This window comes from Schistocerca nitens, chromosome 1, assembly GCF_023898315.1.
Source record: "Schistocerca nitens isolate TAMUIC-IGC-003100 chromosome 1, iqSchNite1.1, whole genome shotgun sequence".
Lineage (NCBI taxonomy): Eukaryota > Metazoa > Arthropoda > Insecta > Orthoptera > Acrididae > Schistocerca > Schistocerca nitens.
The window spans coordinates 624,559,003-624,576,087 of NC_064614.1; the positions used below are offsets into that span (position 1 = coordinate 624,559,003).

Consider the following 17,085-nt stretch of genomic DNA (forward strand, 5'->3'; position numbering starts at 1 on the left):
TGAAATGACTGTATAGACTCGACCATAGGTAAAGAAAGTGGCATATTTTGTGTCACTTTGTTTCACTGCCAGAATAGGAGGAATGCAGTCAGGTAATGAAGGCTTTGGTGGAAAGTTCATTGTGTGACATTCTTTTCGTTGTGATGTCTGCAACTTGATACGTCATCTTTACAGGCAGTGGCAATGTATCCTTTTCATAATATTGTTGAATCTTACTACAGACTTTAGAGTACCATTTTAAAGAGAGGAATCTAGGAATGTACAACTGCTCCTTATCTGCAAAGACACGATTAGACTTATTACAGTACATGTCTTAAAGACAGCTAAGCAGTCATTCATTATGCACTCAGTGTGTGAATGGAATGGGAAGAGGCCCTGGGTTGTGTCCCAGATAGGGGTGAGGAATTTTCCTTGTTCCAGTTCCTCCAGGATGTCCCTGAGTCCACTCAGCATGTTATCAAATGAGTATCAAAGATCTTTCCTGAGGACAAAAGGCAGCTGGGGTAATGGGCCCAGCATCCCCCCCCCCCCCCCCCCTTCTAGTGCCCCAATGAAGAAAGGCTACACTCTACCTGCAGTCATGCTAAAGGCCCAGTCACAGGCTTGTACCACAGACAATATGTGGTGTCACTGCCAGACACCACACTTGCTAGGTGGTAGCCCTTAAATCGGCCGCGGTCCATTAGTATACATCGGACCTGCGTGTCACCACTATCAGTGATTGCAGACCAAGCGCCGCCACACGGCAGGTCTAGAGAGACTTCCTAGCACTCGCCCCAGTTGTACAACCAACTTTGCTAGCGATGGTTCACTGACAAAATACGCTCTCGTTTGCCGAGACGATAGTTAGCATAGCCTTCAGCTACGTCATTTGCTTCGACCTAGCAAGGCGCCATTATCAGTTGCTATTGATCTTGTGATTCATGTACCGTCTGACTGACGTTCACCATTAATGGATTAAAGTTAAGTATTCCACCAGCTATGCCCGTTTTTCTAAATTCTAATTTCCTTGTCCTGTTCCAGACCTCACGCCAGCCTGCGTGAGCTAAAACGCGTGCCTTTCGGCTTCCTCTATTAATAGGGTGTTGGCTCTCCTACCAACCCACAACACAATACCTTTGTATTCAACATATCTTGCTTGATGTTGAAGCAGAACAATAAAAATTAAAATTTACATGGGCTAAAGTAAGTTAATTGGAATCATCATGAGAATGAAAGTGACAAGGTACCCTTAATGGATGAATAATAATTCTTTTAAATGTTTTGGCTTCCAATGTTCAATTATGTACTCTGAGAACCATCTTGCTAAACAAAGGTTTTTTTAATATCTGTACTAAGTAAGAACTGTTTTCTTCTTACACTAATAAATTTTGGAATTTTTCATTGTCTTTAATCTTTTCAGGGTGATACCTGGGTTGTACAGAAGGCATTACCATTGTCTGGAAACTTGGCTGGTGGTCAAGTGCTGGTGTCAGTTGTCTTTTGGCCTGTTCCTTCAGTGGCTCAACAAGATCCTCTCTCTACAGAAATACAAGCTGATGAAGATGATGCAATAAGTGATGGCCATGGAAAGAGAAATAGCAATTCTTGGATGCAACAGGCAGTAAGTAATAAGAAAAGATATGTCAAAACTGGATTCCAGATCAGGACTCATCAAAAATATCTAGCAGCTCTCATGGATCCACACCGAATTCAAATGTATGATTAATATAAAGTGACAATGGGAAGGATATGACTGAAATATGCTTTCAAATGCAGAAATAGCTGTGGAAATATCTAACAGCACAATATGATACATGTTCAGTTTGTAGCTGTAAATTATTCTAACAGCATTTGAAAGATCAAGTGTGGTTTATGTTCCCATAGCTTTAAAATGGGAAAGAGTTGAAAATCCAGTCAGGTTCCATAAACTGTGACAGCATAGCAAACAATTTCACATTATCTGCAGATGATTTCATTTCCAGGCACAATTGTGGATACATTTCATATGTGCATATTTACAGTGCTGTTAGTTTTTTATCCTGTGCTTAGTGATTATCTGTAGCATAAGTAGTCCATTATGCAGAGTGAAGTAGTCAGCACGCACTGGTTAATATTCATGGGAAAAGATCTTATGAAAAGGATGCGGGTATTAAAGATAAGCAGACTCAGAAATGGAACTTATGGACTTCCATCAGAAGGTCAGTAACAGGTAACTAAATTCTTTCAGGAATATCTCAAAAGATTGACCTTCTGAAGTTATTATGGAGGATGTAAAGAAAGTTCTTAACTTTTCAGTAAAAACCATGTGTTCTATAGTGGTAGAACAACCAAGACATCAATTTCACAAAAGCAATCATGGAAAGCACTGTAAGAGTAACATACATATTCCTAAATATACAGATGAGTGCTGCTGAATGATCAAGGACCATGTCAGTAATTTTTCCAGATGAAAAAGCCACTATAGCAGGGAATAACTTGAAAAGAGAATATCAGAGATGACACTTAAATCACATACTTCATTACATTCAGTTATGTTCCATGTTGAAATGAATGATAGTGTAATGACTTCGCTAATGAGACTATGCTGTTAAATAAATCAGCTGGTACCTTGATGAGACAAGACAACAAAGATTAAATTAAATTTAGAAAAGATATTACCATTAAAAGAATCTTCTCCAGTATTGTCATAGACTTCCTCTCCATTCTGGGTACCATGTAATTCTGAAATATAAAATGTGAAGGGAATTTATAACATGCAACCTGAATTTATAATTGGGGTGTTACTGATTGAACATTGAGAAAAGTAGGAATTTTATATTGGAAAAAAATGTTTTTTGGGTGTTTTTAATAAAAAAATCTTTAATTACTCTTTAAAGCAAAATAGTATTTGCCCACAATACAACCTATGTGATTATTTTGCTTAGGTGTATAAAATACTGTTGTTATTATGAAATTGCTTTGTTGCTTGGTTTGGTTTAACACAGTGCAGTAGAGCTAAAGTCATTCGTGGTCCTTGGTGGATATTGCAGATGCATCCTCCAGTGCAGAAGATAAAATATTGATCTTTTGTGGTGTTTGCTGTCTCTGGTGACTAATGACTCAAGCCTTTATACAATCTGTGACTCGAACCTTTATGCCAGGGCCGGCCAAACGCTGCACAGTGTGCAGACGTGCAGAAGTGCTGCACATGTACGCACGTGTGCGACAGCGAGCGACAGTGACATCTGTTATTAGACATGTGTCCTAAATGCACAGCGGCGGCTCCACTTCCCTGTGGTACAAGCAAGACCGCAACATATCCAGTCTCGTTTACCCTGGTGACCGTAACCTTAACATCGAAGTACTGAGAAATGGCAAGTACTGTGAAAAAGCAAAGGACGGGAGATATATGTTCTCGGTCGTTTAAAAATGACTGGGAACTGCAATTCTTTTTTGTTGCCGTTGGTGAAAACTCACAGTATTTGCTGTGCCGCCGAATAATAGGCGTCCAGTGTAAGTTTTCAATTGAAGGAATTACAATACATATAACAAAGACGAGTGTAGTGTACTCAACAGTGAAGAACGGCAAGCAAAATTAAATGTCCTTCAGAAAATGGATGAGACACATCAACTCGATTTTACTGTACGTCAAAGTAACTGATACTTCTTGAACTCTTAGTTTCTTGTGTTACATTTATGTCTGTTTTACTGTACGCTGTACAATGTACTGTTTTCAATTTTCCAGAGTGACAACCACACTAAATCTTCACTGCGAGCAAGTTTTAAAATCACATTAAGAATTGCACAATATGGGAAACACTTTTCCGAAGGGGAGTTTCTGAAAAGGTGTCTGATTGATGCTGCAGAACTTGTGTGTCCCACGAAGATTAGCAGGTTTCAAGAAATCAGTCTATCCAAACAAACAGTGACAAGATGTATCAGTGCTATGGCCGGCGATCTGCACAGGCAGCTAATAAATAAGGCTAAATACTTTGTTGCTCTCTCCGTTGCGCTCGATGAAGCAACAGATCTTACAGATACAGCCCAGATTGTTATATACATACGAGGTGTCGATGACACACTTTGTGTAACAGAGGAGCGACATCTGTGCGTAGAAACATGCACTACCTGTACGCTGACGGCTGCGGCGTGCACGCTGTGACTCGGAAGTTGCACATGTGCAAGAGCACCGCACGCGTGCAGAATTTCTGGCCGGCCCTGCTTTATGCAATCTGTGCACAATGCTGCATAGAAAGGGCAGTTGTGCCATATCAGTATTATTTAGCTGCCAACAGTGTTCTCAAAGGTAAGCAGGGAACTGGCCAGTTCGTGTACCATATGTGAAACTTGTGAAATGTTGTTGGTCATTGGTATCTGGTTCATGAAGCTTGGATGTCAAAATAAATAGGCATCAGATCTCTAAGACTAGTCATATCTGTAAAGCTTAAAATATAGGAAGGGCAACTCTTTCCTATAATAAACTGGTGGGTGTCACATAGAAAGCAGTATTTATACTAGCTTTCGTGCTCTTGCTCTTTCTCTAGTAGAAGTACACACATTCACACACATAACCACGCAGATATCTAAATACACATTCCTATGGCTACAGTGACACTGACTGTTGGTTATCGATAGCAGTTGTCTTGGCAGATTGAGATGGGGAGGGGTTAGGGAAGGACGCACGAGTTGACGATAGGGTAGTGGGATAGTGTGAGACAGGTCTTTTGACAGATGACTCGGCAGCTGCATAACATGATGAAAGGACTGCAGAGGGTAGAGAATATAAGAGGCAGAGAGATGAGTGGGGGTGGGGGGTGGGGGGAGGAGAGGAGAGGAAGATGGAGATGAGAGGCAAGATGGGGAGGGAATAGAGAAAGGAAGAGATGTGAAATGGGGGGGGGGGGAAGATGGATAGAGAGAGAGAGAGAGAGAGAGAGAGAGAGAGAAAATGCCTGCATGGGAGGAGGGGGGGGGGGGGGGCTCACAGGCATTTACCTATACAAGGCAGGGCCTCATCTGAAAGCAGCCAGTTTGTATATCAGTTATGCTGGAATTACTGTACAGAATTCTTTGTGGCCATGACAAATAACCAGCTGTCTGCTTGCATGAATGGCCATCAGAAAACTGCAGCAAACTGCAAACACACTGAGCAGTGAAACGATACAAAAGGATCGCTGGTTATGGGTTGTAACTAAGTTCTCACTTCTTAGTTGATCTGTCATGCTGATGTTGTTCATGAGCACTTGTAACTTATGGAAGATTTATGGTCATCTTCTAATTCAGTGGACCTGCTGTGCTGTGCCACTAATTGTCCTGCTTGACTTTTTTTCCATCTGCAGAGTGTGCAGGGCTGTAAGAGACTTCATAATTAAGTTGACTTACTGAAAAAGACATAAATGCCATTTTAGAGAACTCTTCTGTGTTTGGTTGCTCTCATATTCAATATTTAGGCCTACATTATTTTGTGTCAAATTTCTTATTATTCAGAACTACATTGCTGTAGTGAATTTCAGAACTGCACATAAGAGAATGACGTTTCTGCATAGTTTCTATCAATTTTTGGAGGGTTTACATTGTCAGCAGGGGTGCTTCCCCTGTGGCTTCCAAAACACCACCAACCTGCAATGTCAAATAATAAGCATCACTTCCAGAGCGTGTAGAGACTCTTGACAGCAATACACTTTGCCTAAGTTCTATGCTCATGCCTCTCACATCGTCTCTGCACAAACCAAAATGCATAGGGGATGTTCTTTACTTACTTGTACAACTTTTTTACACAAACATATTTCATCTAATTCTGAGGAAGAGGTGAAATGAACTGTTAAACCACAACACACAAATGTCTTCATCAGGTGTTTCACTCCACAAGCCATTTGGATACTACCTTCCAGCTCAGTTTCTCTGAACTACAGTGGTGGGAATTGTCTCTCTAGCATATCCAGTGCTCTCACAATCCCTCTGGCCTAAACCTCTGCTAATCTCTTCCCCATTGTCTCACCTTACCTGTTCCTTCTGTCTTCTGCCCACACTACTCCTTCATTGTCAAAATCAGGTACTGCCTTCTCCCATTACTTTTCCTCCCTCCCCCTCCATGTCTCCATGCGGGCATTCTCTCTCAACTATGAGCTTCACTACAAGCTTTCAGTCTGCCATTGAAAGATGAATGTGCAATTGCTAAAAATATTAACAGTCTTGATTGTAATAAAAAATAAAATTACCACTTGTTGATTACCAGTTTCAGTTGACTAACTACCATCTTCAGATCTACAAAAAAATCAGAAAATTGCCTTTCAGTTAATATGAACTTAATAACCTTTTAAAAAAATGTATATTATATAAAAAAGTGTATATATATAATACTTAACGAAAGTGCTGGCATGTTGATAGACAAACAAACAAACACAAACATACACACAAAATTCAAGCTTTCGCAACCAACGGTTGCTTCGTCAGGAAAGAGGGAAGGAGAGAGAAATACGAAAGGATGTGGGTTTTAAGGGAGAGGGTAAGGAGTCATTCCAATCCCGGGAGCGGAAAGACTTACCTTAGGGGGAAAAAGGACAGGTATACACTCGCACACACACACACACACACACATATCCATCCACACATACACAGACACAAACAGACATTTTATAGATCTGAAGAGGTTGTTAGCCAATTGGAACTTGTAATCAGTAAGTTGTAACTTGCTCTCCTAGATGTATGACAACACAACCTATCACTGTGTTAACTGAAGCAACAAGGAAGGAATAGGTATGAGCTCACAATTGTAAAACAGCAGTGAAATGGTGCGAGACAGTGTTATTTGTGGTTGACAAACTTTATACATAGGCCTGTCCATCCGAGATTTAAAATTTTTAATATATACAGATCATTGTACTTCCTTCACCCACTGATGTTTGGTCTTACAAAATGATCCCTATGTTCTAACATGTCATCAGAATACTTCATTTCATATTACCTAGTAGAATCAGTGTGTCTTTGAAAACAGCTTTTCCCAGGAAAAAATCTAATGGTGTCAAATCTGCTGAATGGACCAGTTAAGGGGCAGGTACCTTTCATCCAGACAACTGATTTGGAAACAATCATTGAAGACAAGATCTAGTAGATGTGCACTATGCACTAAACACCCATCGTGCTGATACCACATGTTGCTCCTAGTGGAACATGGTGGAAATATGGACAGTTGTTGGCTCCATTCAACTGCGTGGTTCTGAGGCTTTGATGTTTGTTTTCTGTATTGTATACTGATTGCATTGTATCTTACTTGTCAGTTACTTTGTGGTAGCTCAAGAAGGAAGGTATGTGAGAAGTGGTATTTACCAATGCTGAAAAAGCAGACTTGTTAATGGTGTATGGAGAATTTAGAAAGCATGCTGTTCCTTCTCATGCTCTGCACATGGAGCTTGCGTGGGTACACATTATGAAGAATCATTGATTCACAATCTTAGAACTCTGCAGTCAGTTCCACTCCTTCTTGCATGAAATTGTCACGGAGTCTCTGTTGTTCCAGAAGCTGTGTGCTAAATGGGTGCCTAAGCAACTGTCTCCAGAACGCAAAACAAACCACTGGGGGGCAGCTTTGGTTAGTCTGCAGTGGTTGCATGATGACAGTGACAAGCTTCTGACCACATCATCACAGACAATGAGACGTGGGTTGCATACAGTAACCCAGAAACCAAGCAGCAGTCAATCCATTGGTGTCACATTGGCTGTCCTGCAAAATGAAATTCAAGCAGACTTTTTCAGAGTGGAAAGTGCTGTGTTCAGTATTATGGGACAGATGGGGGACCTCTCTTCATCAAATTCCTGACTAGATGTGAGACAGTTAATGTTAAGCATTACTGCAAAACAATGTGTAAATTGAAAATTCGTGGCAGACTGAAACTGTGTGCTGTACCAAGACTCAAACTCGGGACCTTTGCCTTTCAAGTCTTGGTCCGGCACACAGTTTTTATCTGCCAGGAAGTTTCATATCAGCACCCACACTGCTGCAGAGTGAAAATTTCATTCTGGAATCTGGAAATTGCAACAGACTATTCAGAGCAAGCAGTGTAGGATGATTAGTGCTGGTGTTGTCTTGCTGCATGGTAACACTTTGCTACACATGGTTCAACAATTAACAGAGCTCCCGCAGATGTTCAACTGGGAAATGTTTGATTATCCAGTCTAGAGCCTGGACCTCCCTCCCAGTGATATCCAGCTGTTCTGAACCCCCAAGAAATTCCTGCCTGTTGAGATTCAGCAATTTCAGATGGACAGAGAGATAGAAACGATTGTTACACACTGGTTCCAACACCAGGCTGTAGACTTCTGAAACACAGGGATACAAAAGTTGGTCCCATGGTATGACATATGTCTGGTTTCTAGTGGTGAATATATTGAATAATATCTCAACACTTATTGTATCTGTACTGACAAATCTTTAAATTAAATTGTGTTTTGTTTGCTGTTGATGTCCCCAGGGCAACTCACTTTGTGGAAGCACCTGGTACTGACAAAGACACAATCATATGGAATACCTTCACAAATGTATGTCGAGGAATATTTATTTAATAGAACCCAGTATATTGTAATGGGTGGAAATGATGATGCTGTTCTAATATTATAATATTGTTGTTAGATGGTGGTAAGGAATTGCAGAAATACTTCTACAATATTTATGTTTGATGTAATGAATGACAGCAGTCTTTACATGTGCAGAAATGTGAGATGATGCCTGTTACAAAGAGAAAGGCCTCTATAGTATTTGATTACAAGATTAGTGGTGAACTTTTTAACTATTTCACATTACATAAGTATTTAGGACTAACACCAAGAAATGATATAAATGTAACAATCACATGAAATCAGTACTAAGTAAAGCAAATGGAAGCCTCAACTTTATTCGTCTGTGTCTGGGGAAATGCAATGAATCTGTGAAGGAAATCAAGTACAAAACCCTACTGCGACCAATTATACAGTTTTGTTCCAGTATTTGGAGTCCTTACAGGCAACAAACATCAAATGGATCCAGAAAAAAATTCCAGGTTCATAATAGGTTGACATGCATTTATGGAAAAAATAAAACTCTTTAGATTGTGTTGTAGAGAAGAGTTACAGCATGTCATTTTCATGCTTACATTTATGCACACTTATTCTCTTTCTCTTTTTTTCAGAAAATGCTGTTGACTCACAGAGAGCAAGAAGGACCTTCTGATATCAGCAGTCTTCTCAGTCATGGATTAGGCCTGATGGAAGTCAACATCATCAGGTGCACCCTAATTTTCATAAAATTAGTTTAAGTATTTTGATACAGTACACTTCCCAGTATAAATCCAAATGAAAATACCCAGCAGATTAAAACTATGTGCCAGAACTGGGACTCAAACCTGAGATCTTTGCCTTTCATTGGCAAGTACTCTTCTGACTGAGTTATCCTAACTTGACACACAACCTTCCCTAGTAACTCCACTCCCACCAGTACCTCTTCTCCCACGTTCCAAATTCACAGATGTTCTACTGCATATCATTCAGGAAAAGCACTTCTGGAAGAAGAGATATTGCACAGAAATATCTTAGCCACACCTACAAGATTGTTTCCATGTTGTGAAGTTTGGAAAGTTGGAATTGAGATACTGACTGAAGTGCTGCTGTAAGGCTGGGTTGTGAGTTATGCTTGGTGAAATGCTTCACTTTACAGTTCTTGACTACTAAATTGATTGATATTCAATTATAATTGCAATTTACATCAAAATAATAAATTTCTTGCAGTGTTTTTAAATTTAAGTGAGAACGACGAGATAAATGTAATGTTTTCGATTGTTGCTCTCAATGAAAGTTCATTGTAATTATTTGATTAGACAATGGTGCTTGATTTGTTTTGTATACAGTTTAACCAACAATCTTATGAATTATCTTCAGTTTCCACTTTTGATAAGCATATCATTTTATTTACTGTTTGTTATTGTATCAGATGACATTGAATTCAATAAAACTCCAACTTCCGACTTACTACATCTGTGCTCATACAGCATCATACTTCAGCTTGTCCTTGCACCACATCTGCTTGTACAGTACCACTCTTTGCCAAAACTCTTAACGCAATGCTGTCGAAACATATTATTAGTGAGCGAAGATAATTCAGCACAGTAATTTACATGAACTGTTGTAATAATTTGAATTTATAGAAATTATTTCATAAAATGAAATTATTATTGGAAACATTGTAGTTTTGTGTGATTAGGAAAAATAAATTTAAAGGATTTTTAATAGTGGTTTTTGGATATGACAAGATCTCATGCATAATCTTTTTTTATGTTTACTTACAAACATTATTTCAAAAGAAAATCCATAATGATTTTACATACAAAAATAACAGAGGTAACCGACTGAAATCATGTTGCGACATAAATTGAAGGGGCCAACACCTGATAAACTCCCATACCTCAAAAATTAATATCTATGATAGCTTGGTTGGCATACTACTTGCAGACAAAAAGCAAATGTCACAGCTTTGAGTCCCAGTCCGGTGCACAGTTTTAATCTGCAGGAAGCTCAGATGAGTGCACACTCAACTGTAGAGTGAAAATTCATTCTGGTAAATCTGAATGATCTACTAATTCCATGTCTTATACAGTTCACTAACAAATGAGATCTTGAAGGACTCAACTGCTATTTCTCAAGGATCTCAGATTTCTTCTGGTAACTTTTGTGTTAACTACTCTCTCTATCTCTCCACCCACCCCCCACCCCCCTCTCCTTTTTCCAACAAGACTGACTACAGACTAACTTGATACAGAATATTTGCTGTTTAATGGTGTTTCATGAAATATTAGCTTAGGCAGAACTTGGGAATCAAGATGAGCTGTTTCACTTCTTGACATTAAACAGTGAGCATGAATTCAATTTCCTAAATTTACAAATTCAATGTAATTGATCAGTCACATGTTGAGTGGTGACCTTCCATTTGATAAAAGTATAACCTCCATGTGTTAATGCCAGTGTCAGCTGTAATTTTACCACATTAGAAACTGCAACTACTTGAGATAACAAAATTTTACAATTTTTATTGCATATTATTTCATATGTATTCAGTATTTAATAACAAGTGCAAGACTTCTCTTTGCTATAAAATTTTCAACTTGTAAGTTTAGCAATAATTTCATTACCTAATAAGTAGAATAAATTAATGCATTGTTAATTTTATCTGGGCATTTTATTATTATAAATTCATACAGCTTTCAACATTCCTGAAGACTGTAATGTAGAGAAGAGTTGTCAGTCATTAAGGAATGAACTATATGCACTTAAGAAATTAATACACGCTCATTCCTTCAATTAATTATGATTAATATTAATATCTAGCATTATTTAAAAATGTGAGGCATTGTAAGTTTAGTGACCTGTTAATCAGTTTCCTTAGGAGCATTCCTCTGTGTCCAAACTCTTATTGCAGTTGCTAAGAGTTTTGAATGAACTTAAAATAACTTCACACAATACCTGTGAAACAGATTTTCATTTCCTGTTATTTTCTGTGTCTGTATCGATGATGATAAGCTGTTAAATAGTAAGCTTCATACTGGTATGATGACGGATCAGTAAACTTACATAGACTGAATGACAACTAACAGAAATTAACAAGTTGCAATAACATTTTGTCCATACTCAGTAATTGCTCAAAAGGAAATTTAAAAAAGTGACTGTATACAGTGTTAATACTGAATTTCAGTTCATAAATAACAAAATTTATGACATGGGATGGAGTGACTTGAGCTGACTTGGAACTTAACTTAATGGCAGCTAAACATGGTTTGACAATATACGTCTGACTATCCTGTACTGTAACTTGCCATATATTGACTGTGGCTTTGTGCTCAGTTTCTATGTAAACACTGTTTTTACAAATAGGTTGAATAGAAAATTATTATATTTTAGAAAATAACATAAGACAGGAAAAGTAGAGTATACTTATACACATTAGGCAGTAAATTAATTTGATTTAAAATTGGCTAAGTGTCCTGTACTGATATAAATAATAACTTCTGTTTTATGATGTGAAAATTTTGGACATGTACCTGTAGTGCTGGGATTTAGAAAAGCCTACCAACATTTTCTGGAAATTTAAATTTTCTGAATAAAATATTTCATTAACTGACATGTTATTCTAGTAAAATTATATATTTTTGGAATCAGAAAAATCAGTTCTGCAAAACTATGATAATAAATTAATGAAACAAATACACTCTTGAGATCCACACATTGCAGTAATCTTACAATGAAATAAATACTTTTGAAATAAATACTTTACAGAAAACACTTCTTTGGAAAGAAGAAAATAAGGGCTTTCAGATAACGAATGTTAATCATAGGTCAAAGAATTATTAATGTTGTTGAATTTTGAAGTGCACATGGATTAATGATTCATAAATTATGAATATTTCATTAAAATGTTTCTGTCTGAATTCCTGGATGGAGCAATACATAAAATATGAGAAAGGCAACAACTCACCTATAGTAGTTCAATGTATGGAGCATAGAAACACATAAAAGAAAACAGAATTCACACTAGCTTTCTAGCATTCACTCTGTTTCCAACAAAAGTACACAGTTTCACACACACAGCTACACAGACACATGAATACATACTCCAGTGCCCATGGCAAGACTGATTATTGATACTAAGTTATTGAAAGCAGTTGCCTGAGCTGATGGAGGTGGGGAGGGGACAGGGAAGGACACTTGGAGGGGTAGTGGGAAAGAGCAAGTTTTTGGAACAATAAGACAAAAAGAGTACAGAGGTTAGAGTAAAAGGAGATATAGGAAGAGGGAGAAGGGGGAGTGGGAGGGGGAAAATAGAGAAAAGTGAAGATAGAGAGGGAGAAGGGGATAGGAGAGATAGAGAGAGAGAGGAAGAGATAGGGAGGGAGAGAGAGAGAGATATACTGCCTATGGTGGGAGTGGGTGGTGAGAGTGGCAGGAGAAGACAGTGGACATTCTGGACAGAAAAGGAGTGCTGTGGACAGAAGAGAGAAGGCAAAAATAAGGTGAGGCGATTGGAAAATGTTACTGGAGATATAGGCCAGGGGAATTGCAAAAGCACAAGATATTCTGAAGTGACAGTTCCCACCTACATATGAAACTTCCTGGCAGATTAAAACTGTGTGCTGCACTGAGAATCAAACTTTTGCCTTTTATGGGCAAGTGATCTACCATCTGAGCTACCCAAGCACGACTCACAACCTGTCCTCACAGCTTTATTTCTGCCAGTACCTAATCTCCTACCTTCCTGACTTCACAGAAGCTCTCTTGTGAAACTTGCAAGAGTAGCACTCTTGGAAGAAAGCTTATTGTGGAGACATAGCTTAGCCACAGCCTGGGGTATGTTCCAGAATGAAATTTTCACTCTGTAGTGGAGTGTGCACTAATATGGAACTTCCTGGCAGATTAAAACTGTTTTAATGCTTGCTCAGGCACTTGCTTAGGAAAGGCAAAGGTCACAAGTTCAAGTCTCAGTCCAGCACACAGTTTTAATATGCCAGGAAGTTTCATATTAGTGCACACTCCACTGCAGAGTGAAAATTTCATTCTGAACCCATATACATAGTTCAGAGAAACTTGAGCTGGAAGGGAGAATCCAAATTCCCCAGCTGTGAAGTCACTTTTGTCATGGAGTGCAGCATATTTAACAACTGAATGGCCAAATTTGATGTTTTCCACAGTTGGCAGTGGCCACTCATGTGAGTAGACAGTTGGTTGCTTTCCATGCCCACAAAGAAGGCTATACAGTAATGCCAGAATGTCTTTTCCTTATTGCTTCACCATTCAAGGACATTGCATCTGCAGCGGAAAGCAAGAGCGGTCGAAATATACCAATGACATTACCAGAGCCTTTACTGACAGACAATATCCTACTGAACTCGACCATCAACAGATCTCCTATGCCATTTGCTCCTTTGACACCAGTAATCCTGTTGACCAGCCACCAACCAGAACTCCTCTAATCACCCTGTGTTACCCTGGCCTTGAAAAAGCTCAACCACATCCTAAACCAGGGCTTTGACTACCTTTCTTTATGCCCTGAGGTGAGGGAAGTCCTACTGAAAATCCTACCTACATCACTCAAAGTAGTTTTCCGCCACCCACTGACTCTCAGAATATCTTTGTCCATCCCTATTTTAGTCCTGCTGCCAATCCTACACCCAATAGATAATTTTCTTTAGGTCAGCCCAGGTGCAAGACTTGTTCCATACACCCATTCACCACCTCCTACCGCAGTCCAGCCACAGGTATTTCCAACCCAATAAAAGGCAGGGTCACATATGAAAGCGGCTGTGTTATATATCAGCTATGCTGCAATTACCGTACGGAATTCTGTGTGGGCATGACAAGTAATCAACTGTCTACGTGCGTGAATGGCTACTGTCAAACTGTGGCAAGCTTGACCATCCAGTTGCTAAATATGCTGTACACCATAGTACAGATGACTTCAAACAGCTCCTTCACTAATCATACTATTTGGATACTCGATTCCAGCAGAAGTTTCTCTGAATGATGCAAATGGGAATTGTTCCTCCAGCATATCCTACGCAGTACCCCTGATTTAAATTTCCACTAACCTTTTTCCATTGCCTCACCATACATTTCTCTTCTCTCTTCCATCCACACCATTACTTCTCTCTCTAGATCATGCACTACCTTCTTCTACTTTTCATCTTGTAGTGTAGCAGCGGAGTCATCTGCCCAAAGACCTGGCTGTTTCCCACTATCTCCTCCTTCATTCTTTCCCTACCCCCTCCCCACCTCCATCAGTTGAGGCAACTGTTTTCAATAATCAAGTATCAATAATCAGCCTTGCTGTGGGCACAGGAGTGTGCATTTGGATATGAGTGTCATTGCTTGTGTGAATGTGTGTACTTCTATTAAAAGTGTTAGAAAAATAGCAAGTGCTCAAAAGCTAGTGTGAATTCTGTTTTCTGTTATGTGTTTCTATACTTCATGTGTTGATCTGTTATAGGTGAGTGGTTGCCTTTCCTTTATTTTTGTATTTCTCCATGAATTATTTATGTTGTTGTTGTCATCAGATGTAAAGTAAACATTGAATAAATAAGTTTTTGAAAAACACAACATACATAAGAATTTTAATATTTCTTATGTACATGATATATGTATTGTGTAGAGCAGTAATATTTATATTAAGAGTGGTATTATAGCAAGTGGAGATAACCCACCTTGCTACATTTCAACAGGATGTCACTGAGCAATGATATGATACCTCTTTAGAGAAACATATCTCCAAATTATGATGAAAGTAAGGAGGAGTAGCAGTATTGCACTCCTTATATAGCACTATTTTTACATACTTCCACTACACAAATGTTTCTCCATAGCTGCAAACAGTACACCTTAAATACTTTAGATGACACAGAGCAATAGTGTAATATTGACGAACAGCTCTGTTAGTGTACCAACAATGTAGATGAAACTTTGGGACCTTGGAATTGCTGTATTATCAGTCACAACAACAAGGCACAGTTCCAGGCTAGCAGAAGACAACAATCGACATATTACGGCCACCCACTGCCCACTCCTCCTCCCAAATATCCCCAAATACTCCAGCAGCAGAAAAGAGAACAAAACAGTTGTAAGTTAATTTAGACTAAGACAGTTTATCTTTAAGTAACATCTGTATGCATAAGTTCCTGAAAATGAACAAAATATGCTTGAAATTTCTTGCAATGAGTTAAATTAAAAATGGTAGCAGAAAAATATAATTAATTATTTCACACAGTCATGGTTCCTAAACTTAGCCATTTGGCCACAATTAATTAAAGAGGGCATTAGTCACCAAAAGAAATCTACTTAAAGCAAACCGTGGCCTTCATTTGAGCGAGAAATTTCTGAGAATGTGCATTTGGAGCATCAATTGTATGGAAGTGAATCATGGATAGTAGCAAAAATAAAAAAGAAGAATCAAAGCATTTGAGATGAGGTGCTATGGAAGGACGATGAAAGTTTGATGGAGTGACAAGATAAGAAATTAAGAGGTCATCTACAAAAACAGTGAGAATAGGGACATGTGGAAATCATTGACAAGAAGAAAGGACAGGATGATAGAACATGTGTTTAGACATCAAAGAATAACTTGCATGATACTTGAGGGAGCTGTATAGGGTAAAAACTGTAGGGGAAGATGGACACTGGAATACATCCAACAAATAATTAAGGATGTTGGGTGCAAGTTCAACTCTGAGATAAAGAGAGTGGCACAAAAGAGGAATTTATGTGAGACAGCAGTGCAGTGTAAATTACAGCCAAGCTTTATCGTCCACATAATAATGTTTGTCATGAATCTGGTCTATAGAGCACGGAACCCGACAGCAAATAATGTACCTGAGGAAAATGTTTTAACGTTTCAGTGTCAGTTACAACATCTGTCCACTTTAAATTTGTATAATGTGTTTGGCAAAGGGTGGCTTTTATTGTACCATATAGTAGCATCTTCATCCACTTACATACTCTGCAAACTACAATGAAGTTGTACTTCCTATTCCATAAGCGTATGAACTGGCGGAAAGAACGACTGCCTAAATGTCTTTATACACATTTTAATTAGTCTAGACTTGTCTTCACATGCAGTTACAGGAGCAATATGTAGGGAATTGAAACATAGTCCTAGATTCTTCACTTAGTACTGCTTCTTAAAAGTTCGTCATTATATTCTTACGGGATAACTGATGTCTCTCTCCAAGTGTCTACCAACTCAGGTTTTTCAACATTTTCATAATACTCTCCTGTGAGTCACACAAACTTGTGGCCATTTATGCTGTTAAATTGTTAGCGCTGTTTCGAAGGAGTTTACACACTTGATCAATATTCTAAGATCGAATGCACAAGTGTTTACTTTGAAAACAGATTGCATTCTCTCTGTGTCAGACCTGCCACCTGCTTTACTTTCAACTGACCAAATGTGATTGTTCCATTCAATACACCCCCCCCCCTCCCCCCTCCCAGATTGCTATATCCAGGCATATGCTACTTGTCTGCATTTTATCAAGTGCAGAATTTTACATTTCTGTGCACGCATCACTTTGTAAACTTATCAAGATCTGCCTGGATATCTGTGAAGTTTTTTCAGATAGT

General features: G+C 38.7%; 1 protein-coding gene across 1 annotated transcript in view; it reads left to right on the forward strand.

Moving 5' to 3' along the window:
- The window catches only part of LOC126263538 (uncharacterized), a 222,218-nt gene that overhangs the window by 101,649 nt on the left and 103,484 nt on the right, over positions 1-17,085 (forward strand). The window contains exons 9-10 of the mRNA XM_049960661.1: positions 1,403-1,603; positions 9,123-9,217. Of these exons, the coding sequence (XP_049816618.1) occupies positions 1,403-1,603; positions 9,123-9,217 (296 nt within the window). The remainder of the gene's footprint in view (positions 1-1,402; positions 1,604-9,122; positions 9,218-17,085) is intronic.